This window comes from Rhea pennata, chromosome 1 (genome assembly GCF_028389875.1).
Source record: "Rhea pennata isolate bPtePen1 chromosome 1, bPtePen1.pri, whole genome shotgun sequence".
NCBI classification, from domain to species: domain Eukaryota; kingdom Metazoa; phylum Chordata; class Aves; order Rheiformes; family Rheidae; genus Rhea; species Rhea pennata.
The window spans coordinates 171,149,211-171,174,815 of record NC_084663.1 but is presented as its reverse complement, the minus strand read 5'-3'; the positions used below and the strand labels follow the sequence as shown (position 1 = coordinate 171,174,815).

The following is a 25,605-nucleotide window of genomic DNA, read 5'->3' as shown; positions in this document are numbered from 1 at the left end:
TAACCACTTTCTAATGCCATAATTCTAAAATTTTGATCACTGATTAGTCACAAGATATTGATTGTTCAACTTATTTTACAGCAGAATAGTGCTTCAGGAAGGTGAAATTTTGGTGAAAAGTTCCATATTTGAGGCAGAAAAAGAACAATAGATCTGTTTGTTTACTTTTTTATATAGCAGATATTTCACATTTTTGAAAAGCAGGAAAACAGTAGGTGAAGAAAACAGTAGCCAGCTAACTATGGCTCTATAGAGCCATGTAGAAGAAACCTGTTTGTTCCAGATGGCATTTTTTTTGTGGAAATATCAGACTTCATTGTTCCTGTACTCACTTGGTTGTTTTAACAATGTAGCACAGGAAGCATGAAGACAGGAAATTTAAAATTAAATCTATATATATTTTTATTTTAATCTATAGATATATTTTTATAATCCAGTACATAAATAATAGTATGAAGTTCAATATTTTTAGGCATTCACATTTGGCAAGGCTTTATCTGAAAAACTGCACTATGAAGACAAATTACTTGACTTTTAATTAGAAAAGAGTACACCTCACTCTACACTTTAACATTCAGTATTTTGAATTCTTTATTATACAGTGAGATGATAGGCAGTATGTTTAAGATGGGGAAGGAAGTATTATGTATTAAAAGCAAATATGCATATTATCTGAATATTTACATGTAAGGTCTTAATCACTATCATAGCTAGAAGTTAAAGAACAAAGACTTCTTTTCTGGCTGTAACTAGTTCAATCTGATGTGGAAAAAATGATCCTTACAGGGAATGCTTGTATTATTCTTATGCCTTTTTTTTGGCATAATAAAGCAATGCATACCTGTGAAACCTAACTATGTAAAAAGCTACTGCCAGCAAGAGCTCAAGGAAGGCAATAGGACTTTGTGTTGGAAGACTAGGTGTGTTCAGATTAGCTTAAAACTAGAAGCTTTAGCTTCGAGAATTTATGGCAGCCTGGGGTCTTCTACATTCTACCTGAACTGGTAGCAGAAGGGAGAACTTTGAAGGTAGCTATTTAGGATAAAAACAGAATCATAGACCTCTGCTGGTTTATGAATGACTTGCTACAGGCTTAAAGAGGCATTTGACTTTCTCTGAGGTCATCTGAAGTTTTTTCTGAATTTCTTTGGGATTGTATTTAGATTTCCCTAGGAATGTATGTGCATTGCGGGGGTCTGAATCCAGGATTGGCACATCTTAAAACTCTATGGGTACTGCTCATTGGACTGGCTGGGGCAGTTTTCATTTTCTTTTAAAGTTGCCTGATGCTGTTTTTAAATTCAAATTACACTGTGGCCGCATTCCTGTTTGTTTTTGTTTTGCATTCCAGCTGAGTTGTTTTGCTTCAGTGGTTGAGATCTTACTAAGAATGCCTGCGCACAATTTAACACTTTACTGTAGAAGACTAACTTCTCTTTCTCACAATTTCATTTTCAAAGTTAAAAACATTTTCTTGTCTCCTAAATTACGGTCTGAAAATAAACAGCTCATTGGACTGTCTGAATAATTTGAAAGTACAACAGCAAGAAATAGATCTTGAGGACAACACAACATCATTCTCTAAGACTAAAATGCATGGTTTTAAAATTTTAGAGTACCTGGTACATTTTAAGTATGTTGATTGTAAAAGGGAGTACAGCTATTTCTTATATTCATTTATGCATACCACCTTTGGGCTTAGAGACTTGGTAGTAGTTTATTCTGGATGCTGTACACATGTGCAACAGAAATATTGGTTTTGCCCTAGAAAAGTTTAAGAAAAATACAGAGCAAGAGAAAACATGTCGTTCCAGCTAACTGATTGAGGATGAATGAAATACTTTTGCTCTGGACTGGTTTTAATTCTCCACTGGACTTCCTCTTGTCATGTGAGGGTACAATGGGGAGTTGCAAACCTGTCTTTCAGTCACTATTCAGGATCTCAGTGTCATTGATGCATTCTTTAGGTATTCTGTAAATTTTACAGACAAGTTTCAAAACGTAACATGATTATAACCAATACAGTGATGGATTTTTGAGTCTGGATATAATTTATATATCAGATTGATTGTCTGAGCCTTCCATGTTTATTTTTAACAAAGATGTGTGATACTTTCTGACAGTTCTGTGCAAAATTTCAGTTCCCATCATGAATGTATGAAAAGAAAGGCTATAGGATGCCATGAAGACTACTTAGCAGTTTCCTGTTATTTTTAATGAAAAATATTAAAATTGCAAAATGTGGGTTTTTAATAAGATATTTTAAGCCTGACAGAATTTGGTTTAATTTTTCATGAAAGAAGGCTAAGTTTTCAAAGTTTTGTGATTCACTTCGCTTAGGAAACTGCTTTAAAAATGTCAAGTTCCTTCCATGCAAACTACTATTTTTCTCCAGACGAAGAAGTGCCAGCACTCACTGCTTGTAAAACACTGAAATGTCAAGCTCCCTATTACCCAGGGACTTAGTGAAATGAAGAGCAGTATCAGATGTCCAGCTGTTGCTAAACTGAAAACATAAAAAAATTGGAACCCTTTCTATCATCTTGTTTCTCATGTGACTGTGACAGTTTAGGAAAACACACAGAGTCGTTACTATCTAAAACCGACTGCTTGGTAACTTCTCTGAATATTTTCTAGGAAATTAAGTGAATATCTGCTTAAAATCCTATGTCAGTATTTTTGAAAGATATTTTCTAACATACTGCAAAATAAGTACAGTTTGCCATAGCCCTGAGCATATTTTTATTGGGTGGGAACCAGATTCAACAGTCACATGTTTTCTACATGCTCCGTGCTAATTAGAGCTTGGTACCAACAAATAATGCTAAAAGGAAGGAGTTTTGGTCAGTGCCTTTGAATCAACATGCCGGAACTCTATACTTTCATAAACATCTGGAATTTCACAACTGGATTAGAAATATGCAGACTTTTGGACTCAGATATTATTTTTGTCTTTATATCTTCACTTTATAAAAAGATTTGTTTTTGTCTACATTCATATTTTAGTTTCCTGCTTTTTTTTTCTTATTTCTCAATTATCATAAGCTCTTTTATCAAATGGTTTGGCAGTATAAACATAAACAAGAAAGATCTGCTGTAAGTGCAATTTATCATGGCGAATAAAAATTTCCAATATGCTATATTGTCAGAGTTGCTTTTAGTACTTTTGCTAATCTTTTGATAAAATTCAAAATTTTTCCCTTCCATCAGTAAAGAAACAGCTGCAGACTCCAATCTGTTATTCCACTCTATTAGGTGAGTGAGACATTCTTGATTTCTGTAGGAAATCAGGATAACTGTGTCACCCAGAAAACCAGGAATGTTTTTGATTTCTAAAAAAAGCTGTCACAAGAGCTGTTTTCTTTGGCTTCTGTAAATTTAGCAGCCTGACCACTGAAGCTAGTTGGGAGCATTCCAGCTTGACATTGTTTTCCTGGAAAATGTTGCTTTTCAGAAAGAACTCCATTTGCTAAATAGAGTTGGTTTTGTCAACACTCTTAAGTCAAAGTTAGGATTGCTTTATTCCCTTTTTTTTTTTTGAAAGAAGAATTTTTTGTCATTAAAATCATTATGTTCTGCTTAACGCTTTCCATATGAAAGTTTATATACAAACATTGTATTCCTTAAAATCAAAATCCAATGTTTCAAAACATAACATGAAATCATTTTAGTGGCTCAACTGTCAAACATTTTTTTTGAGATCAGCTCTTCTGGAGGCTTGATTTTTAACCTTATTTGAAAGGAGAAAAAAATTTGAAATGAGTAAACTGTTACAAAGAAGAAACACCCACTTGGTGTTGCTCTGTTCTGGGCCCCTGAGTCAGCTGCAGGCCACTAGAGCCGTGAAACCTGTCAGCTGGCTGGGTGAGCACCTTAGGCATCAATCCGAGCCACCAGATGATCTAATCTTCACATAAGCTAATCATCTCATCCAACACTTCATTACTATCTTTTCCCCACATATTCTCAGGGAAGGAGACCCAGGGAAAAGGTTGACAGACCATATGACAGACACAGACGCAGGGCAGGCGTATCTATAGCCATAATCAGGGAGGGAAAAGGGAATGGTGTGTTTGTGCTTCAGTTCAAAGAGGGCTACAGTTAGCTTTAGGTAATGCTACTAGAGCTTACTAAACATGGGCAAGTAAGGGATGAAGGTGGCAAATGAACTTAAACTGTTTTTGTGGCTGATTCTTAATTGCTAATTGCCTTCTATTTTAAAACGTTTTCTTTTGGATCCCACAGGAGGACATCTCTCCAGACAAAATGTCAGCTTTCAGCATACGAAAACAGCCTCCTAAACAAAGCGGTAATGCTGATTCTCTTTCATTTTCTACTCTTGGGACACTAGAGCAGAGGTTGAGCACTGCATCCTTCCTTTCCCAGGGACCATTTCCAAGTGTTGCCGTGGCTGTTATGCACTCACCTCCCTGGGGCACACTGCCACGCTTCAGCAGTGACACCCTAGTTATTTGATTCAGCAGTAGGACAAGCTCTGCAGGCAAAGGTAGCAAAGTTGCGTATGGTTTTAACCAGAGCAGACTCTGGCTGAATGGCAGTGCCCAGCAGTGTGGTGAGGCAGAGCCGGGGAGCAAAAGCACTGGGGGCACAAAATGGCGGTTCCCCCTGCCCGAGGCCCCTGTGGTTGCCGCGGCAACACTGCAGCAACATGGCCGCTGGCTCTGAGGCGGCAGGGAAGGGGCTGCAGGGAGCCTACGGCATCCTGCCGTTGCCTCACCCACATCGGCCAGACCGGGAGAAACGGAGGAAAAAGAGCTTGCGAAGATTAAGTAGGGAGCTGGGGAGGAGGAAATGCTGTTGAATCATTGTCATGTGGGATGATTTGCTGCTCAAGAGCTGACCTAAACTGTTGTATCATACGCATATTTAAGTTTTTGACTACACTTGAGAGATGATTATTTGACAAGATATAAGTATGGCTCAGCAAAACTTAGGCCTCTTAATTTAGCAAATTGCTTTGTGTTGTTTCTTGAAAAAAAATACAATATACATTAATTTTGCCTCTGCCTTTATAGGTGACTTGCTGAAAACTTGTGTGCTTTAACAAATCCATGATTTCTATGAAATCCAAATGATTTTTAGGCAGGTTTTTACTAAAACATCACTGGAAGAAAATCAGTGTTCCGTGTACAAGGTTAATTTTAATCGTTGAGCACCACTTGGACGTGCTGGTGTGCGTACGTACGTGTCAGTGAAGAGCTGCTCTTTGCCGCATTCGCAGGAGATTACAGCTGTGAGTAGGGTGTAGATTTAAATTTATGGCAGGGACCTGAAAGCATCTTTGGCCAAAACTACTGGTATGAAAGGAATGCGGGAATAATATCCACCCCTTTAAATGCTGCCAGCTATTCTTGCTGAAGAGGACTTTTATCTCTGGAATGCATATATTTGAGCTCATGTTTTTTCCTACTTTTGAGAACTGACAATGTTGTTGTTTTTCAACGTATGTGATTGCACCCAGTTAAAAATATTTAAGTGTTTATGACAATGAAAAGCAGCAGTTCTTGCTGTTGCACCTTCATTCCCCACCCTTGAATTTTGAGTGATACAATTTTTTTTCCACCTCTATGTTTGTCTGGGTCCCTCTTGCATTCCAGTCATTGCTGGTAATATCAATATATACAAAACTGTAAATATTTAGAGCAAATGCACTTAATATAACTTGCTAATTACAACTATCTCCTTTCTTGACGGTCAAGAAATGGCACAACTGCTGTTTAAACCGATGTAGTTCCTTACTATCTTCAGTTTGCAAGAAATAAAGTGGGTATTTTAACAGTGCTGGCAGTTATCACCATTGGCACGATGCAGATGAGGCTGCAATATCTCCATTATCTGAAGTCTTTACGTTAGTTTTTAATACGGGATTTAAAAGACAAACTAAAGCTCAAGTGGACAGGCGTGGTGCAGAAACTGTGCAACAAGGATAGATGACTTACTGCTCTAAGTCTAAGTGTGTTCTTACAAATCTCATCTTTGATGTACTGTTCATTTCTTCATGGTCTCAAAAGGCTACATTTATGCAGCTCAAAAAGAGAAAACCAAAGCCCAAACTTGGCATGAGGGCCCAGAGACAGCAAGGCATATATTGTCATATCTGTCCACATCAGTATTTTCTAAATGTTTTTCCCTTCTGTAGCAGCTTAGTCATGGAGAGAGGTAGCCCAACACAGAGCCAGATAATGAATTTGCATCTAAGCAAATATAGATTGATATGGACATGCAGTCCTTGAATTCACTCGTTGTCCTCCCCATTTGGCAGTATGGACAGTGAACTGCAACAGATGAGAGCAGGGACAATATAGCTTGTAGTTAGGTATAGATTTTTAGATTGAATTTTATCTTTGTATTCCAGTGGGGTTTTCTTTCTTTTTCTTTTTCTTTTTTTTTTTTCATGAGCAAAAATGTATTTGATTTGAAAGATGAGTCTTTGCTATTCTCACTTAAAATAAATGCTCGATCGCTTTGTCATGATTTGGTCTGCCATTGACTTTAATTATTTGCCTTTTCTCATGGTTGTCACTAGAGCTGAAGTACTTGGAGTAAAAGCAAGAGTTCTGTTTGCTTGTAAATCAGAACAGAATGTAAAAATGCAGCTCCAACAAACGATGCAATACTGACTGCATATATTTTTTGCGGAGCGTGCTCTTCCTGTACTCAGGCTGTATGGTGAAATGTCCTAACATCATTGTCTCCTGATATCCAGCTATGTCGGACTCCTTTTGTCTGGATGCTCAGATAGAGAGGACATTATGGAGAAAATCGTAAAGGTCTCTAAAGGAAAATATGCAAAACTCAGTGTGCTTCAGCAGTCAGTTAGCTGATTAGTTGGATGCTATTGATAAGGGTTCTATATATTTAATTTTTTACCTTCCCTTGTCTTGAAAAGATTAGTGGAAGTATTGCAGCTCAAAAACTGAGTTCCTATTAGGGCTTAACTTCTAGATTGCTGTTTTAAAGGGAGATAGTATTATGGCACAAAAATATCATAGAATCAGTAAGGTTGGAAGGGACCTCTGGAGATCATCTAGTCCAACCTCCCTGCTCAGCAGGGTCACCTAGAGCATGTTAGACAGGGTTGCATCCAGGCGAGCCTTGAATATCTTCAGAGAAGGAGACTCCACAACCTCTCCGGGCAACCTGTGCCAGTGCTCCGTCACTCTCACAGGGAAGAAATTCCCCCTCACGCTCAGGCAGAACTTCCTGTGCTTCAATTTCTGCCCGTTGCCTCTTGTCCTGTCACACGGGACAGCTGAAAAGAGTTTGTCCCCGTCCCCTTGACACCCTCCCTTCAGGTACTTGTACACATTGATCAGATCCCCCCTCAGTCTTCTCTTCCCCAGGCTGAAGAGACCCAGCTCTCGCAGCTGTTCCTCACAGGGCAGATGCTTCAGCCCTCGGATCATCCTCATAGCCCTATGCTGGACTCTCTCCAGTAGCTCCATGTCTCTCTTGTCCAGGGGAGCCCAGAACTGGACACAGGACTCGAGATGAGGCCTCACCAGGGCTGAGGAGAGTGGCAGGATCATCTCCCTTGACCTGCTGGCAACATTCCTCCCAATGCACCCCAGGAGACCATTGGCCTTCTTGGCCACAGGGGCACATTGCTGGCACATGGTCAACTTGTCATCCACCAGCACGCACAGGTCCTTCTCTGCACAGCTGCTCTCCAGAAGGTCAGCTCCCAGCCTGTACTGGTGCATGGAGTTATTCCTCCCTAGGTGCAGGACCCTGCACTTGCCCTTGTTGAACCTCAGGAGGTTCCTCTCCGTGCAATTCTCCAGCCTGTCCAGGTCTCTCTGAATGGCAGCACAGCCCTCAGCTGTATCAGCCACTCCTCCCAGCTTGGTATCATCAGCAAACTTGCTGAGGAGGCACTCTGTCCCCTCATCCAGGTTGTTGATGAAGAAGTTGGATGGGACCCAGTACTGAGCCCTGGGGGACGCCACTAGCCACAGGCCTCCAACTAGACTCCATGCCACTGATGACGACCCTCTGAGCTCTGCCTTTCAGCCAGTTCTCAATCCACCTCCCTGTCCACTCGTCTAACCTGCACTTCCTGAGCTTATGTAGGAGGATGTTATGGGAGACAGTGTCAAAAGCCTTGCTGAAGTCGAGGGAGACAACATTCACTGCTCTCCCCTCATCTACCCAGCCAGTCATGCCATCCTAGAAGGCTATCAGATTGGTTAAGCAGGATTTGCCCATGGTGAATCCATGCTGGCTACTCCTGATCACCTTCTTTTCCTCCATGTGTCTGGAGATGACAACCAGAATGAGCTGTTCCATCACCTGTCCAGGGATGGAGGTGAGGCTGACTGGCCTATAGTTGTCTGGGTCCTCCTCCTTGCCCTTGCCTTGAAGACTGGAGTGATACTGGCTTTCTTCCAGTCCTCAGGCACCTCTCCAGTTCTCCAGGACCTTTCAAAGATGATGGAGAGCGGCTTGGCAATAACATCCGCCAGCTCCCTCAGTACCCGTGAGTGCATCCCATCTGGGCCCATGGATTTGTGGATGTCTAGCCTGCCCAGAAGGTCTCTAATCCTATTCTCCTCAACCAAAGGAAAGTCTTCCCTTCTCTGGACTTTCTCCCTTGCCTCCAGGCTTCAGGATTCCTGAGGGCTGCCCTTAGCAGTGAAGACTGAAGCAAAGAAGGCATTCAGTAATTCTGCCTTCTCTGTATCCCTTGTCACCAGGGTCCCTGCCCTCCTGCCAAAATTCCTCCCTCCATATTGCTCCCTCCTGTATCCTCCCTCCTGCCAAAATTCAGACTGATGATAGAAAATGTAGGTGAGGAGAAGAAGAAATAAAAATAATGAAAAGCAGTCTTTGAAACTTTTGTTTGCTTCTGGGCCAAACTCTCCATAAAGTGAAACCAAATGAGATATTCATCATTTTTCTAATACAATAAGGAATGTTCTCGCAAATCAAGAGACCATGCTCTTGTTACATTCCTCAGTATACTGGACACTAGCACTGTTGAGCAAAGGTATTTTAGGTTGGTTTTGTAAGTAAATAAGACTTCTGTGATCATACAGTGTGACTATGCATGTGTGTCTGTTCATCTGTTGATGAATAATATTTGAAACCGTCAGCCAATTTTAGTTAAATCTGAGAGATCTTAAAAGTATTATGTTTATAAACAGTTAGATAAAACTACGTAACTGGTTATAAGGCGACCCTGATAGTTTACCCGTTGAGGAAAAAGCTTGAAGTTGGCACATGTTGGGCAGCAGGTGGATGGAGGATCATGTGATCATCTCAAGATTAGCTTCCAGCTGGAATTTTGTTAGATGCTTGAAAATGCAACAACCACAGGCAAACCTGTAGGAAACAGGGATTCGTTAGTTCTGCTTTCAGGGAATTACTCTTGTGTGTGTGTTTCATAATTCCTTTATCAAATCTGTGATACTTGTTATATTAAAGAATATACCAAGCTGTTTCATATTAGGAATGAAACTGGATTCAGTTTGGTAAACTGGGCACCAGCAGTCCTTTCAATGTTTATGGGAACAAGCCACAAACATTGCAATTGGCTGCACTAAACATGAGCTTCAAATATAATCCTTGTGACTGGTTTTGATGTTAAAAAAGCATTGTGGCTGTGTCTGATAGCTGAAAATTTGATCTGTGGTAAACGACTACAGATTTCAGCCTTTTTAATAGAACTTTAAGTTTCCAAAGCTATCCCATACTTTCATTTTCAAGACATGTTTCTCTGCATTTGTAGATAACAAAAGCCCGTCTGTTGCAATTAAAAGCAGACTACAGGTTATTCAGGATATTAACAAGCGACGGACCCTTTTACAAGATAACAGCTGGATAAAGAAGAGATCTGAAGAGGAAAGGTAGGAAAGATATGAAGTACATTCTTTCATTCTTTATTTTAATATGCTCTGTATATTTTATTTGAATGTCTGATTTTTATGGATGATCTCTTGCCATATAGAATTAAATAATTGCCATCAATAACTGTTATTTGCTCACCTTGATAAAGTATTGATTGCCCTTTGGAAGTCTTAATCTGATTTTAACTGACTGCTTTTCAATAGTGTATTTGTGCACTGAAGATTTTATTGGATGTACTGAGAACCTCAGGCTTCTGCTCAACTTGAGAAATTGCACATTTTATGTATTTAGGTTACAGTAATACCATCTGACTTTTTTACAGGCATGAACATTATAAATTTTGACACATTCCTTTAAGGAGTTTAATGATGTCATTTAAAATTTACTGTAATGCAGACTAGGGCTTATATTACAGTAGCAACTTCACCTTGAGAGCAGGTCCTAATTATTTGCACCATGAACAGCGCATAGGAAGAAAAAATTCTTACCCCAAAGTGATGGAAGTAATCTAATGCAGACATCTTCAGTTGGCATGGCTACTGAGGTGGTAGACAGCTGTGAAGTCTGATTGAGGGCAGAGATCTTTTGCCAGGAAATTAATATTTTTAATATTAATTTCTAATTTTTAATATTTTTAAAATTTCAATATATTTAATATTCAATAGAATAAAATATTCTCTTTTAATTTTAACTAAATATTGTATTTCTTTTGATTAAAGCGCTGATGAAAACTATGGAAGGGCAGTGCTTAACCAATACAAATCCCAAGATAGCCTACACAGGTATAGTAAGTAGTCTCTGAACATCTCTCTAATGCTTTCTAATACCTTTCTCACTAAAGAAAGTTGAATATCTTTTTATTAAATCCTGTTTAAAGCAAAAGGTTTCTTTATTCTATTTTAACTTAGTCATGTTACCATTTTAATCAGACTTTCATATCAATAACTGTTAAGCTGATAATTACAATGGGTGCTAACACCTAAATGGTCTGCAATCCTGTATGATGGCTTAATTCAAGATTTATACAGTGTTTTATTGGTGATGAGTTGTTTAATAAAGACAGTGACCAAAATGGCATTTCTAACCCTTTTTACAGCAGTAGCACAAATGAAAAGGAAGACCAGAAATCTATGCTTGGACGATACAAGTCTGATACTACCTTGGACAGGTAGGGCTTTTTTCCTTCTAGATTGTATTTTGTGATTGTCATACTTGTGATAGGTTGTTTTAGTCTTGTCTTAAAAATGAAAAAATGGATGAAAGTGGTTTGTAAATTAATATTTATGTTTACTAAGCATCTAAATAGCAAGACTTTGAATGTTTTTGCATGAGTTGTCAATGACATAAAGGTAAGTATGATTTGAGAAGTGGTTCTTCAGACATCTTTCTCTTCTTTCTCTGCATCCATGTCTCTCTATTCTTTTGTTCATATATGTAAATACATCTGTGCAGATGACCCACCCACTCCTGTTTCCTATTTTACAGCCATAAATCAAAGTCCTTTCTCCAATAGTTAATCTCAACATTGTTAAAATCTTCAAAATTCAGCCCACATTAGCGTATGGTATTCACAACATGCTAAGGCACCAGAATTTACACTATTTGGAAAAAATATATTTGTTCAGATCTTGGCACTGGATATTTTCATTTGATGATCCTTCTCGTATTGTAAGCAACAATTAAAGATTGGTACTTAAAATTTACTTTTGGGAATTTTGTAGTTGTAGAACTGTATGGTATCACCTCTCTGTTGATTCTTCCCAGGGTGATGAACCCTCCTCTGTGTTCTCTTGTCACAAGTCAGCCATTTCTAAACCATCTTTTATATCCCTATTGCTCTTCTCCCTATCTTTTCTACTCCCATAACATTTTTTTTTTTTTTGATCTGGGGAACCAAATTTTTATACAGATATTTAAGATGTGAGCACACCGTGTGTATATAAAATAGTGTATCAGTGGCTTTGGGTTCATTCTCTACTCTATCATATTTCATAATATTGACTTCACTCTTTTGAATGCAGCTGAGAATTGAGATGTCATTTTCATAACATTATCTATTATAACTCAAAGACCTCTTTCCTGAGTGAAATAACTGGTTCAGAGACCAGTTGTTTTTCTTGGCAGGCATTACTTTGCATCTTAGAAAAGTGAATGTTTTCTGCCATTTTAGAAGTCTGACATTTTAGCAGATGATCTCTGAAAGCCTTGTGAGGTAGCATTTTTTTGACTACCATAAGTTAGTGTCATTGGCAAGCAACACCATTTCACTCTTCTTTTTCCAGATAATTCATGAACAAATAGAAATGCACAAGTCTTGCAGATATCCCTCCCTTCAATCTGAAAAAATGTCATTTATTCCAAACCTTTGTTTCCTACCTTTTAACTAGTTATTTATATTTGAAGAGACCGTCTCTATTGTGACACAGCAGACCAACTTAAAAGCCTTTAAAGAGGAAATTTCTATAAAGTTCTTTGGAAATCCAAGTAGAATATACCAATTATGTTGCTGTTAACCACACACTCACTGACTTAAAAAAAAAAAAAAAAAAAAAACAAGGCTTGATTTTTTCCAAGCATAGAAGCCCTGACTTCTATGTCAGAAGTCATAGGTCAGTTACAGTTCCTACAATGTTGCTGAAGAGCATTGTCCTTTGAGATACATACATCTGCATCTACTGATGATTTTTTTGTTTTACGCTGGTATATTAACATGTCCAAATTATTTTAGGTTGTAAGATGACTATCTTTGTGTTCTAGTATGTACAAATATCTAACATAAAGAATTCTTAATATGCACCAGATATGGCAGAATATACAAAGGAAGGATTATATGTGTGAATATGCATTTTTGATAGCTAATACAGAATATGCCCATAAATGTGTGGAAAAAATCATGGTGTGATCTTAAAATGATTAAAATGAGGAAGTTGCAGTCAAGTTGTTTGTTTTTCCACATTCACCACTGGTCTTCACAAAACCTTAGCATATAGCCATTCCAAGATCAATTTGTGCACACCCATTGCCGGAAGGCACATCTACAAGGGTGGACCACATGTTCTGCATCTCCTCAAAATTGCAAACTAAGGCATAAAAAGTTATGGTGATTCATTTTATCCCAACACCTTTGCATAGCCTGCAGTCAAATTTGGAGCTTCCTCTTCCTCTACAAAGGAAGATTTTTGAATAGGTACAATTCCTTTGTTTTCTTACAAATGATTTCTGGAAACATAAGCATAGTACAGAAATCTCCAGGCTTGGAAATTTGGGCTTCTTGCAGAACAGCTATATTTTTTGACCGCTTATATAAAAAAAGAAGCATTCAGGGTCTTTCTGTTCAAACATAAAAGGCAGAGTTGAAAAATACAACACTGTCTCTTGAATGTAGCATAAAATCTAAAGGATTATTTCTTCTTGAGAAGAATGACTTTCATATTGGAGATCTGAGCTGTTTACAGAGAGTTGTTATAAGTCACGTTGTTTATAAGGAGAATAATTTTTATCTAGCTAAGATGTTACGGCAAATGGTTGTGGCAGTTTGTTTCTATCCTGCAAAAGGCCTGTAGGAGTTACCACATTTCAAGAAAGAGATTGGAACATCTTTACACATTTCTGCTTTGTATCCCTTGTGGCCATAACTGTAATTTTCCAAAATACAAGGATTTTAAGAATCTGGGTCTGTTTGGATTAAAGTCTCTTCAGTAGCCAGTTTTTAAACTGGCAAAATACTCACTGAAGTTCTAAATAAATAAATAAATGAATGAATAGTTTGAGGAGTACAGGAGTAATTTTGAATTCCTCATTGCAAGTGGACATCTGCCCAGCAAAAAGTTCTCTACAAGCCATTTTAAGAGCTGCTGTTTCAGCTTCTTGCTTCTTGGCTACGGCCATTTCCATTTTCAAAGGAGGTAGTTAGATATGAGTTGTGCCAAACTGTATGTTAGGCTGTACTGTATATACTGTAGATACTGTATGTATCTACAAAATTTGAACAGCAGTTTCAGAATTGTGGGTGACTACATCCATTTGCACCGTTGACTGCAAGCAGAAGGAATACAAGTGCAATTTTCCATTTAAAGAGACAAAGTTTCCTCACCGCAGAAAAGAGAATTATATAGGGAAAATGAATAAAGAAGAAATTAATATTTACTGTTCTGTGTAATATTTACTTTGTAATATTTAATATTTCTTTTAATTTTCTTTGAAACATTCTAAGAAATGGTTAGGTAGTGATTTAAAACAAAACAAAACAAAAACTTGTTTTCCCTTAACACGTTCATTAGTTGTAGAACTCAGCATTGTAGCATATTGTGGAAGTTAAAAGTTTGAACTGATTCAGAGAAAGGTTAGCTGAATTAATGAATCATTGATCCAAAGATTTCTTTTGGAGACAGCATTTTGGGTGCAAAATCCTCATCAGAAAATTCTTGGAGTATTGATTAGCAAAAGCTGAAAAGTTGTCCAAGGAAAAGATAATGTTTTACTTAGTGTTTTCTTTTACCTTTTTTCAAAGTATCTGCTACATTGTTCAGTAGTAGAGTAAGATGCCAGATATACCCTTTAAGTCTTGTCTAAAATGACCAAATACAGTATTGCTTTAATTACTGTGCTTAAATATTGAAAATATGAAATGAAAGCAAATAGTTCACTGGATAATTACAGAGTAGAAGAAATGTTCATGTTTGCTGCTGCAGTAATGTTACTGAGTTTAGTGAGACCTCTAGTGATCTTTTGAGTAACTACTGGTCACAGTTACAAGTTGCCAGAAATATGAGATAGCTATTTGCACAAGTACATTCAAGATATGAAAAAAACACAGAGTACATGCTGGCAGACATTGTATCATAAAACCCCTTTGTAGGGTTCCATTAAATACAATAGTAATCTGTGATACTTGACTGAAAACAAAATAAAAAATGTTGTGTTTCAGCACTTGATATTAGATTAGTGGTTCTAGGATTAATTGCTTTGTATCTGTAGCTTCAGTTTATGAAAGGGAATAAATAGCTAAAATTAAGTAATTTCTATATTTAAATAAGTTATAGTTCAAAATATTTTTCAGCTATTCTAGCTATATATTTAAGATAAACCTCCCAATTTAGTAATCTGTCTTAATTTACAGTAGTTTATAATGAAGCTTTTTGTAGTCTTTATCTTTTTATTAAAGGAAGTCCATATATGCAATGAAACTCATAGTATGTGAGTACCTAGGCTATGTGCCAATTATTATTGCTACATAGTGCTTTCTGTAAAATTTTGGAAGGGTTTTAGGGAACAACTATAATCTCTAAAAAGGGTTTGAAAAATCACATAGCTGTTTCTATTTGTAAATCTAATAGTTTAATAATATCAGCTTAACTACAAATAAAGTAATTTATGTGATAGATTTTATTTGTATAAGTCACTACTATGCATTATCAGGGATTTTATAGCATAGTGTTTTCGAATCACATTGGTCTCTAAAAGTCATAAAGATAAATAAACTATTACATCTCTCAAGAAATGGCAAGGAGGAGGGAAGGGGGATGGCTTATCTTCTAAATTTATGGTATTATTTCACTGAAAGGCTTGTCAGTTAGTGTTTGAACGTAACTTTTTAAAACATTTATTTTTGAGTGAGTTACTTAGGCTTTTCAAATAATAATGCACTAAATTTGCATTATTTTTGCTCCTGTTCTATATTTATTGTAATGCTGAGTAATTTATTATCTGTACAGAAGACAAAGTGATACTTCATCTTTTAATTTCATTCAAAGTATTTAAAAAAAAAGATCTATACTGTGCATAAAAAATAATTCCATATTTTTACAGAATTCCAGCTAGAAGTGATGATAAAATAAATAAATTCACAACTCTGGATAATAAACAAAGCAACAGGTATGAGCTTTGGAAGCTTTCTTGTCATCTGAATATTATGTATTACCATTATTAGTTACTTTTATATATTTCAAGATGATATAGGGAAATGTACATGTTATATGGCTTAATAATTGGCTTCATTTCACTGTCTGACGTCTGGAATGTAGGCATCTATGTCTGAGTTAGCGTAAGCTCTTCTCACAGTCCATGGGGAGAAAAAAGGTCTTTCAGAGCACAATTCATCTCATATTTTTAAGATGTTTTCCTTAAAATAACAGGAATTGTTCTCTAGGAATGCATATTTCTCTACATAGGTTGAAAGAAAGACCTGCTCAGATTTGCATAGCTAATCATTGTAGCAATTATTTAAGAAACATAACTTTTTAAAACCAAAAAAGAAAGAACAGGCATGTTTTGAAAACATAGTTCAGTGCAGGTATGTTCCCAGGAAAAGCTGGGAACCAAAGTGTAAAAGATACTCTTCTTTGATAGGAAGGAGAACTGATTTTTCCAGTGGAAAGCAAACAGAAAATGCATGGCTTAATTAAAAGTTTTTCTTTTGTCAGAATTATTAACCATAAATATAGCAATTACAGTATATATTTGTGTATTTCTGGTAGTAGAAATCTTATTTCTTATTCTTGTTTTCCCATTTCACTTACTGAAGATGATGAATGAGTAAATTAAGTATATTTCCTTAATAGACAATCTTGGACTCCTGCTGCATCATCCACAAACACTGCTGCCACTTCTCCTATCAAAAAAAAAAGGTATTCACTGCCACCTTTGCTTGACTGCTAGAGAATATATAGCACTCTGTTATGCCTCAGTAATGTCTCATGATTATATTAAAAAACGTTATCAATTTTTCCATCTAACAACCTTTAACTCTTCAACAAACTTCAATAAGCTTTTGCATACTCTGGCATTTTTCCATGAGAGCACCGTGGTGCAAAATCATCTTTTTTACAGCCAGTTCGTGGGCCCTGTGGACATAATACAATAGATACTAATTCTTTGCCACAGTCTCTAACTCAGCAACCATATGCTTTTCCAGTGTCTAGTACCAATATTAAAGCATTTCAGCTCATTTTATTGGGGACCAGTTGAACTCTCTCATGTCCTTGTGCTGTTTCAGTACATATGAACCGCAGTATGGTTTTCTGCATTTACAGAGCTAGCTTTAAAAATTTGGATTTTATATAGTATTATCTGAATGAGAGAAAGAACTGTCTGTAGAACATAAAACTGCATTTTAAATTTAAAAAGTACTGCTGGGAATACCCATCTTTTTTTATACAACTTTCCGGTAACAACTTGTACATTCTGCCTGTTTGTGATTTTATCTTCCACAATCCATGCACAAAAGTTATGATCAGTAGAATTACAAAAATAGAAATTAAAATGTCATCATTCTCATATAACAACCCTGCTTGTTCAGTGGGAGTTTGTGGTGGTTTTTTTGCTCAATAGTTTTCTTTAGGCCCTTTGAAGATGTGAAAGGCCAACACTGAACTGCACTGTTTATAGTGCAGTTGTTTTTTTACCAACAAACAATTGTTAGATTGATGCTTTTGAAAGAGGGGAAAAAAGAGAACTGAAAGTGCTTGTGATGTTTATGACCTCTAATACTATCCTGAATTTGTTTTTTGAGCTGATATTTGGCACCCTTTCCTTTGTACATTCTGTTTGGTTGTCTCTCCCAAGAATAATCTACGTGCTTGTATCATTCAGGTTGCACAAAGCATCATCTTGGGTCAAACAGTATATTTTTCACAATAGTAATTAAAACTATCATTTAATTTCCAATTCCATTCAGATATCTGGAAAAAAATCATCTAAAAAGTGTCATTATGTGGTTTTTCAAAATACTAATAATTTAGGAAATCTTACAAACATTTCCACACCATTTCTGAGTTTCTATCATTCATAGTGTTTGAAGAGAAAGAGATTCGACCTGCTGTCCAGCCCTATAACATTGTATACTCAAACTCAAGAATTTATTTATTAACACTGACAGGCAATCTTGGATGCCTCCACCAGTTTCGAGTTGTAAGACTGCCACAGATACAGTGGAAACCAAAAAGTAAGTACTGACGATAGCTATTTATTTATTATAATTCTAGGCTTGAGCTGATTTCAGGAGTGAGAAAACAGAGCAATTATTGGAGAAAATGAATTTACTGAATAAGATAGCACAGGAAGAGGGAGCATCCCATGCCTAAATACTTCTTAGCTTGATGCCCAGCATTAACTGGGGTTTGAGTATGTGAGGTGCTGGCAACCTGAAATTGCATCAGTGCTACCAGAATGAAAGAAGGTAAGGGACTGAACTAAGGCATTGAACTAAGGAGTTTCTACAATGCTTGTTAGCTTTGTTCTTGGAGTAGTCCAAATCAAAGCTTAGTCAGCTTTCAGTAATAGTTTAGAGATAGTTTAGAAAAATATCTCAAGCTAAAATTACTTTCAGATGAATGTTTAATGTTTATCTCTAAAATTGTAATTGTTTACTGGCAGATCAGAAAAAGAATGGAAAATATTTCTTGTCTAAAAGCAGAATATGAATAGTTTAAAAGATTCATGAATGAGCTTTCATGATACTCTTTTCTTAGGTCCCCTGATGGGTGCAGCATGGCCTTGTGCTTCCCTAGTCTTAATCTGGGAAGCTCCTACATGAGTTTCATGCATATCAATGATCGAAATTAGACAGAAAAAAAAAAAGAAAAAAAAGGATACGTTGTGGTGCTAGGTAGGATTCCTTGGTTGGTCATGGCCTAAGAAATTTCTGTCACTTTAAGAATATGTTAGACCAACATTAAGTAATGTTGATTCTGCCTTGAGATACGAGGTTTGTCTAGATGAGATCCTTTGTAATTTTCTACATTATCAAGTTGTATTTTAAGAGGTGTCAAGTTATATTGCTTCCATGGGACTTTTACTTCCTTCAGTTACCCCTGCTTCTCTTCCGTCTTTCCTTCCACTGCCCATGCAGGACCAGCTCTTCATTTTTTTTTCTTTTGCATTCTAGAGAGAGAGAGAGAGAGAGAGAGAGAACTTTCTGTCTTCCTCTTCAGCTGAGTACTGCTGAAAGAAACAAAGCTACTACTCTCAATTGTGCTTAAAGTTGCTTGATTGAGCCAAGTCCTTTGGTAAAGGACTTATAGCAGAATGTATCAGGCTAACTTAATTACATTTTTTTTCTGAAAAATTCTAATAGGCTATTTATTAATATTAGTTTATGCTTTTACATGTGTAATTATGTATGAGGCTGTTAGTGAATTACACATAGATGTCTGAATATTATATCATACCAGATTACTGCAAAATGAGCTATTCAATATGCCAATTTAGGCAAACCAGAAATAACAGCAAAGACTGTCTTCAAAACTGGACTGAATTGGGTCATGGAAGGACTATGCTATCCGCATGCACATGTTTCATTCCATCTCTCTGACATAATTTTGATTTTATAGATAATTAAAGAAGTAATAACAGGAAGCTTGTACGCTTTTATAAATTTGACATAAATTCTAGTCTTGAGTCTTGAAACTATCTTTTCAAATCTGCTAAAAAATAGAAATAAATCTTTATCGTGGCGGTAGCCAACCTGTGCACATTCAGCTGATTTGGTCTTGGTTTCATCGATTTGCTTGGAGTATAAAGAAATAACCTTTTACTGTAATTATAATCATATTCTTCTGCTGACTTCTGCATTTTCATTGTTCTTCTTGATATTCCCAGGCTTTCTTCTAGTTAATAAATGTATGTGATTTTTCTTGCACAGAGTGCCATTTGCAAAGAAAAATATCTCTGTCTTTATAGGCCATACTGGGTTCCACCAAGTTCAGTGGCCACAACTTACTCATTTGCGATTTACTATAGAAGCATTTTTCCTGTACTCTAGTATACTTCAGCCATTCTGCTTACTATAGAATACAAATATATCCTTCTAATATTTATATGCATTAGTATTAGAAATATTATGAGATATATTATTATTGAGACATTTTCCTAATTGATAAGCTTCCAGATAGAAACATGGATACAATTTTTTTTAAAATGCTAATTAAAAAAATACTTTAGAAATCTGTTTTCAGCTTTTGTACTGTTTCATTTTTCTTTGCAATTTCTACACCAAAAGACCAATGAGTGAGCAGTGGCAGGAAACAAGAAGCAAAAGGTCTGAAGTTAACATCCCTTAATATCTGACGTTGAGAGCTATGCTTGTAATATAATTTCCAGAAATACCATACTTCTCTATATGATTCACTTTATTTGCTTTTGATGTAGAACATCTAAGGCTTCAAGACAAATACAGAAGAACAAGACAGCAGAAATGCAGTTAAAGGCATAAATTGTGGCAATTATCCTAATAAGCATGTGGGAGTCCAGCAGAGACTTGAGAGTCCATGGTGCTGGGATCATTTTATTGCTTTTCTCAGCTGAAGCACCATGTGTGTCTGCCATCTCCCATCTAGGATCTGGGAGATGGTATGTTGAATATGCCCTTTAACTTACCAATTTTCACATCTGGATTGTGTGGGCTCTATCAACAGCCCTCTCCACTGGAGCTCTTTGTGATAGTGCCTTGGTACTTCCCTGATGGTAGGAAAGATGTTAACACTTTCTTTTACAGAGGAGAACATTTGATTATGACTTTAATATTACAATGTACACTAGAACAAAACTGCAAACAATTTGTGGAATTTTAAGAGAAGTTCTATCTTTGCCTGCCTGGCCTGCTGACTTAGCTTTCTACCATTGTCATTCTCACATTTGGCTGAAGCTTAGTACAGACATTTCAGCTGGTTTTGATTAGGCTTACAGGCAAAATAAGAGCAAAACCACTACAATTCACATGGCTACTATTATCTTTTCTTTTGCCGTAATAAATTTTAATCTTTAAAGGCAGTGAGTTTTTTAAACTATGTACCTTGACATGTTACATTACTTTCGTAGTTTTATTCAACTTATAATGCAACTAGTTTTGAGCCATATAAAAATCAAAAACCAAGCTTAGCAGTACCTTTTAATCTTAGCTTGTGTTTGTTACTGTCCATCTGTTTGGTGAAGAATCAGAATCACTTAGCACCCAAGAGAAAGTTAGCTCCTGGATCCTGGAATTTTATTTTATTTTAAGTCAGTGCTTACTAGATATTTTTTGCATGTTGACTGCAATGAATTTATGTGATTTCATTTCAGTATCTCATTATGGTCATGATAATTTGAAAGCATAGGCTGCATCCTCTGTATGATGCCTGCCCAGCATCTTACAGGATGCTGATATTCTCATCACTAACTACCAAATCACTTCTCTACCCTGATAATGTAGGTATAATTGGAATAGAGGCATATTTTTTATTAATCTTTCCTGACCCTTGCCATTCTGTGTCATTTATCAAGAATGATATCACCAAAGATACTTGGTTAAACAGTGATGAGCTTTTAATGATTAATTTGTTGATCCTTGAAAAGTGCTTTGAAAGTGGAAGAGCTGTTTGAAGTTCTGAGTATTACTATAACTTACAATAGCCACAAAAGGATACACTTTTGTTTGCCTGAAGTGAGTGTCAGGAAATAAAGTGACAAGTATAGATGCTAATAACCACAGTTTGAAAAGGTCACCATCAGTCTTAAAGACAGCTAAAGCAAAGAGCCATATCTTTTCTTCATTTATAAGAGCAGCCGTTTATCCTGCAATCTTCTGGAAGGGAATTTTTTAAGCATGCATCATCTACTAAGATTTTTTTTCTCTGAGTTTATTATTTATTTACCGTTTTTGATTCTGAGACCTGATTCTAGGCAGCTATATTAAAGCATGACATGTAAACTTCTGTAGTGCCTTATCTCACTTCCATGCTCATTAAGCACACTTCAGTTGTTTCTAAACACATGTAGTTGCGCTTTTTGGTTGTGAATTGAGTATTGAAAACAATATGTCATTGATCAGAGTATTTTCCTGGAGAACAGTTAACTGAAAAATGATCGTCTTAGTAACATATAAAGAATGAAATTAAAACTAAATATTATGTTATTTTGGTAATAAGAGTTATGCTTATTTTTATCTACAGTAAGAAACAAAGAAAACCCTTTATTAAGCTTTGTCTTGGAAGCAAGAAAAATTAATTGCAAAACGTTTCAATTCTAGTATTTTGCTACTTTGTTTCTGAAATGTTTACTCTTCTCTTTCTACAGGACCTCTTCAGAAAATTCAGAAGCTCCCACAGGGTATGTCTTGCTTACTTTACTTCATAGTAATTTTAGAAATACAACATACTCCATGCATAAACCTTGAGTATTATTTTACATTTATTTATAGTACAAAAATTACAACATTTATCTGGGACACTTCCTTGAATAGTCAATCTCACAGAAGCACAAAAAGAAAACATCCTGGATTGTAAACACAATTATTTTCATATAACTTAACATATTTCTTTGTATATTTATTCACATTGAAAAAACAGCTGTAACTACTTAAAAAGTTAAAAACTTTCACAATTTTAATTCCACAGTTTATTGCTATATAGCATATTGCTAATGCAAATGCCAAACTTTATGCCAAACTAGTGTTCGAGAGGGGAGATAGTGAATGAAAAAGTGGATAACAAAGAAGAGAGAAACTGGTAAATTAAAGAGCTATACACATGTGAAGGCTTGTAATAGAAGGCATAAACATGGACTGAATTAATATAAAATTCTAAACTGATTTGAGTGTACATCTGAAAGGCTGCTCTAATTTTAGAAAATAACTTTATAAACTTAATTAGTTTAATGTGCATTTCACATGGCCTAAATTAGAAAAATATTACTTAACCAACCTTTAATTTCATGGTTTATGATTAAGAGAGCTGCAAAACTTGTCTTGGTGTTATTGCCATCCTCGTAGGAAGATCAGATCATGGAGCATATGCTCATTTTCTGTTGTATTGGCCACCTTCTCCCTTTCTCATGATATAAAATTATTCCTGTAGTGACAGACCTGAATGTTCATATGAATAAGCAATCCTAGGAAAGTGTTTCAGGGATTTTAGCTATCTTTAGCTATGTTGGTAGTTAAGACACTGTGAGCAGCTAGTAATTTATGGCTCAGTGGAAAGCAAGCCCCCAAACTATTCTTAAATCTATGGTCTTTGTTACATTCTTATTATCTCTAGCAACTTCTACATAAAAATTACCTTGCCCTCTCAAAACTTGTACATACCTAACTCTCTCTCAATGAACAGTTATAGTGACTTCTGTGGGAACATTTATAGGAATAAAATGATTCAAAAATGTAAATGTTTTGCAAGTATCTAAATAGAAGAATGTAATTTTGCTACCTATTTATTATAGTTACTGTGTCTAAGGGTAGTACAGTATGATCTTAATATAACAAGTTGTTCCTTGAACAGAACTAATATATCCTATTTTTTTCTGGGTTTATAATCTCCATCTCTTTGTTTATCACCCTCTAGAATACCTCAACCGTATCACCATGTGCTCCTTTGTAGCAATGTCTTTGATTTTCTGTTTCTTTCCTTGCAGCATTCTACTGCAGTACTCTCAGGTCTTTGCCGTGTCCTAAGCCTTCAGACTCCCACCAGTTTCCAATCCTTCACTATAATCCTTAAATAACTCTTACAATATCTTCAGCTCCCTCTCACTTCCCTGAATTAGTGCTTGAGCAAGAGGCAGCATGTATTGTGGCTGTGTAAAGCAATAGATCTATGTACAGCTTGCTGGCTGGCTGGTAAAAACACATTAATTGGCCAGAAGTTATGCCAGATAACAGCTGAGCTTAGGATGAAATGCCACATTTAAGTCTTTCCTCTTTATCGGGTCACTGATTTTCATGGAATTTGTGGAAGCCAATATCCTGAAGATTTCTAATCCACTTGCTTGCTGTTAGCCAGAGGATTAAAAATAAGGATGGCAGGAGACAAATATATGTCAGAGAGACAAAAATGTGCACAGAGTCTCATTTCCTTAGGAAACCAGAACAAAAAAACTTATTTTAGCTTGTTCACACAGTATCCTTCATATGAGACAATCAGACCTCTTTGGAAATTCTTTTGTTATTGAAATCTCATGAAACAATAAAGGAATTCCATGTTATTATTATACAAATACTAGTAAAACAGTCTTGGAATAAAAAGAGTCTTGGAATACCAACTACTCAAAAAACTCAGTGGATGCAGTAATCTAGTACACTGAAACATTATGGAACTCTTCAGATACACATTTAAAGAAAAAGATGTAGGAAAAAGTTTCTAAAAAAATCCCAACTCATTGTGGTTACACTTGCAAGAAATAAAATAAAAGCTGCAATAATAACCCATCTAAATGATATCAAGTATATCTACGTATCTTCCTATGCATTAAGCATGTTTTCATCATTTTCTTGCAGTGCTACCTTTTCATCAGAACAGGTGACCCCTCAGAATTCAAAGACTGACATGGATGATCAAGCTATAACAAGGTAACATAAACAGATATAATCAAAATGATGTTACTGTATATGATAAATGTGATTTTAAATTCTAATTTATTTGATTTACATATAGCCCATTTGGGTATGAGATTAATGCAGGATTTATCTAGTTCTATCTATTGGCCTAGAAGTACAAACTTTTGAGTCTCATCTCACTGGCTTACTGAGTTATCATCTTGGATATTTCTTTTTTTCTTTTCCTTTCAATATGTCTAGCCTGCATCCTACTAAGCAGTATATAGATACTTGCTACAAGTGAATGAAAGTAGATTAATAGCAGTAGTATGGATTATACAGTGTATTTTCTTTGTTCTTCAGTTTGGGTGAAAGGGAGTATCTACGTGTTACTACATATAGAAAAAGTTCCTTTTTGTGCGTAGTACTCTTAACATTCAAAATAGAAAAAAAATACACCACTTTGTGTGACAAAATTAGTGCATTTAAACAGATGGGCTTGTTCTTGTGGTATAAGTTAGACAGCATATGTCATACTGTACCTTGGAAAGTGTACAGAATTCCATGAAAAGTCTTGGGGGAAAGTGACATAGAAATGGTGATTATTGAAGTTCCAGCAAATTGCAAGGTCTTATACTAAAGGAAATGATAAATTTTTCAAAACAATCTTTAACATCCATGTACAAAATTCTACTAGATTATCTTGACCAAAATAAAATGCCGGAATATGCAATTAAAAATGAATGAATTAGATAATTCTAGATATGCACTGAGAATTACAATAGTTCAATTTTCATTTTTACTTTGAGATATTAAAAGGTGAAAATATTAAAATCAATTTATATTAACTAATTTTATTTCACTTGATTCACAAGGTATAGTTTTCTGAGGTTTGTAGCCACAGTCTGCAATACTTTGAGAGTATTACTTTGAGCCTGCAACCTCCCAGAACAAATACAAAGTAATAAAGGAATATATCCAAAAGAAAACTTTGTAATCCCTAGGAAAAAAACAATGTTTCAGTGAAACATTTTCCTGTCGACAAATATGGGAGATTTTATAAAATTAATGCAGCAGTATATTAGCTAGAGAAGTCACAGCCATTCTTCATTCATAAAGGCTTGATAAAGTCTTATTTAATTCCCATCCTCAATCATTTCACATTCAACATCCCCCAGTGGCTGTCATTAGCATATCAAGCTTTGTATACTAGTTCCTGCATTAATAGAGAGCTATAGGAATGATATTTGACTGGTCTACAAGTTACTATGGTAACATTGCACTGCAGTTATTTGTGTCAATAAGTAAACTATAAGGAGCTTGTAATATTAGTGGGCAAAATTCAGCCACCTCCTGCTGATTCCTTTACATTTAGTTCGTGCTTCATATGTCATCCATCTGCTACTGAGGTGCCAATTTCACGAAACTACCAATTTTGCTAAATTTATGCT

The 25,605-nt window shown here is 36.0% G+C and overlaps 1 protein-coding gene across 3 annotated transcripts in view; it reads left to right on the top strand.

Moving 5' to 3' along the window:
* Positions 1 to 25,605, top strand: part of SCEL (sciellin) — an 82,560-nt gene that overhangs the window by 25,912 nt on the left and 31,043 nt on the right. For 2 of the 3 annotated variants that reach the window (XM_062566859.1, XM_062566858.1), the window contains 9 exons: positions 4,246 to 4,309; positions 9,752 to 9,869; positions 10,590 to 10,652; positions 10,967 to 11,038; positions 15,679 to 15,744; positions 16,431 to 16,496; positions 17,747 to 17,812; positions 21,922 to 21,954; positions 24,116 to 24,187. In XM_062566859.1, the coding sequence (XP_062422843.1) occupies positions 4,267 to 4,309; positions 9,752 to 9,869; positions 10,590 to 10,652; positions 10,967 to 11,038; positions 15,679 to 15,744; positions 16,431 to 16,496; positions 17,747 to 17,812; positions 21,922 to 21,954; positions 24,116 to 24,187 (599 nt within the window). In that variant the 5' untranslated portion in view covers positions 4,246 to 4,266. The remainder of the gene's footprint in view (positions 1 to 4,245; positions 4,310 to 9,751; positions 9,870 to 10,589; positions 10,653 to 10,966; positions 11,039 to 15,678; positions 15,745 to 16,430; positions 16,497 to 17,746; positions 17,813 to 21,921; positions 21,955 to 24,115; positions 24,188 to 25,605) is intronic. The other variant, XM_062566860.1, reaches the window with a different exon arrangement.